General features: G+C 29.5%; 1 protein-coding gene across 3 annotated transcripts in view; it reads right to left on the reverse strand.

Annotated features, from left to right (window-relative positions):
- LOC110456029 (multiple epidermal growth factor-like domains protein 10) overlaps nucleotides 1-2,727 on the reverse strand; it is a 24,697-nt gene that overhangs the window by 7,390 nt on the left and 14,580 nt on the right. For 2 of the 3 annotated variants that reach the window (XM_021506550.1, XM_021506548.1), the window contains one exon: nucleotides 947-1,042. The exons of the other annotated variant lie outside the window; for it this stretch is intronic. In XM_021506550.1, the coding sequence (XP_021362225.1) occupies nucleotides 947-1,042 (96 nt within the window). The remainder of the gene's footprint in view (nucleotides 1-946; nucleotides 1,043-2,727) is intronic. 3 annotated transcript variants of the gene reach the window in all.

Consider the following 2,727-nt stretch of genomic DNA (forward strand, 5'->3'; position numbering starts at 1 on the left):
GGGCTTGTTGAACCTTAAGGGAAAGTTATCTGTGTATTCAATATATGAACTAAAAAGTTCAATTATTATTTTGTTACAAAGAAAAATGGTTTTATCTTTTAGAATAGTGAAATTGTTATGCCTTTCTGTAGGTTTACTTGACTACGGAGAGCACGGTTCCATATCCTACTTTGTCAATAGTTTTTATTTATTATCTAATCTTAAGGAACTATTATTGTAAGTCACGTCAAAAGTCTGTTAAATATGTATGTAAAATATACTCTGTACAAACTATTTTTGGAGATATAGAATATTGTATGTTGTTTTCGTTATAGAATAACAAACTTCTCTAACTTTTGATACAAAACAAATGCCCTATCCTCACCAACAGACCAATCATACAATAATACACAATAATGACATTATACCTTACACATATACCTTATTTTCACTATTGGCAAAGACCCGGATGACACTTTCCGGCAAATAATGCCGTAAAGTGGTCCAGTGTTGTAAACACAATTATATCGTGTGACTACAAATATATAGGACATGCTGAATCCGTATATTGACTTTTTGTCAAGGCCGTCAAATTGTATATGGCAACTAAAAAAAATACAGGGCAACGTAAAATATATTGATATGGTTGCATAGTATAATTTTTTCAAATTATGTCGACAAACCCTCAATACGAATTTCAACAGGCAGAATAAAATACAAAAGCAAAAAAGACATTTCAAAACATCACAATTAGAATACCTTTACATTGTATTTTCGGAGCGCTACGTTTCCTCTAGCCAGTATTAGAAGCACATTACCTGTATACTGTCTAATTAAAGTGGAACACACATAATCTCGTCGTCAATAGATATAAATTTAAATATACTTTAAGAATTGTATATAGCAAAGAAATAACAATGATAAGACCAGGTGTTTTAGAATGTTATATAGTAATAAACATTAATACCTGCACATTGTCCGGTTTGAATATTACAGACCCCATCCTGACAGTTTGATGGGCATGTCTTATCACAAGTTCCGCCATAGAAACCGTCTTTGCAACCTAAAGTAATGATCAATTTAAACATGTTAACATACCTGTTGCCACCGTAGAAAAGTACCCTCATTTCAAAACACCACAATTAAAATACCTTTTCACTGTATTTTCGGAGCGTTACGTTTCATCTCGCCAATATTAGAAGCACATTACCTGTATACTGTCTAATTAAAGTGGAACACACATAATTTCGTCAGCAATAGATATACATTTAAATATACTTTAAGAATGGTATATAGCAATATCTATAAATGGTATATAAAACAGTATTTTAGCAATGAACAAGTGTTTCTACAAAATAATTAAATATATATTATCAAAATAGTAAAGAGATAAAATCCCTTAAGAAATGGAATGCTCTTTTTGCATTAGACTGGAATGCCATCTGGCTACTATAATTGACAGGAAAATCAAGGATTTTTACACAGAATTTTAACCTCTGAATATAAACTTAAACAAATGCAGATATCAAATGGTCTATGTAACTAAGAAGTACATGAAACCCAACAACATCTTTTTAGTGAGACAGGTTTAGTAAAACAATTTGGTTCAGGATAGAACAATTACTAAATGAATGTCTAGCAACAAGCAATGAACAGAAAAGGAAAGAATCTTTGGTTTCTCAGAATATAACGATAATATAAATAAACTATGTTATCTACTCATATTTCAGTCTCAATGGCTAATTTGGAAGGCAAGACATTTGAAAATGAAGATAAAATTCCACTATCATTATTTAATAGGATAACATACCAATTGAAAAATACAGCAGATAATATAATAAGTGCAAACAGACAAAATCATACATTCATTGCTTTTAATTCATTCATTGAAATCACATCTATTAATAATACAAATACAACTATGTTGCTACTGTAATGAATAAGTAGACAAGAATTGTTTGTGATAGGATGTGCTTTAATATATTGTACCGAGTCTTTTAAAATTTACCTTCTCTGAATAATGAAAATAATGAGTGAATGAATGAGCCTGTGTGATAATTGAAATAAAAAAGAAATAATATATAGTTTACATGGAATGCAAGAATAATATATATTCATTGTACTGGGTTTTTGTTATTTCAATCTGAAGAAAATTTACATAATAAAAAACAATGTATACTGGTAATAAGAATGAAGTAGAATGATGTAGAGGAAAAGTAATAAGTAGAACAATGTATGCAGGTAATAAGATGAAGAATGATGTAGTGATATGTAAAACAATGCTGGTTATAAGATGAAGAATGATGTAGTGATATGTAAAACAATGTATGCTGTTTATAAGATGAAGAATGATTTAGTGATATGCAAAACAATGTGTGCTGGTTATAAGATGAAGAATGATGTAGCTATATGTAAAACAATGTATGCTGTTATAAGATGAAAAATGATGTAGTGATATGTAAAACAATGTATGCTGGTTATAAGATGAAAAATGGTGTAGTGATATGTAAAACAATGTATGCTGGTTATAAGATGAAAAATGAAGTAGTGATATGTAAAACAATGTATGTTGGTTATAAGATGAGGAATAATGTAGTGATAGGTAAAACAATGTATGCTGGTTATAGGATAAAGAATGATGTAGCTATATGCAAAACAATGTGTGCTGGTTATAAGATGAAGAATGATGTAGCTATATGTAAAACAATGTATGCTGGTTATAAGATGAAAAATGATGTAGTGATATGT

This window comes from Mizuhopecten yessoensis, unplaced genomic scaffold (assembly GCF_002113885.1).
Source record: "Mizuhopecten yessoensis strain PY_sf001 unplaced genomic scaffold, ASM211388v2 scaffold8469, whole genome shotgun sequence".
NCBI classification, from domain to species: Eukaryota; Metazoa; Mollusca; class Bivalvia; order Pectinida; family Pectinidae; genus Mizuhopecten; species Mizuhopecten yessoensis.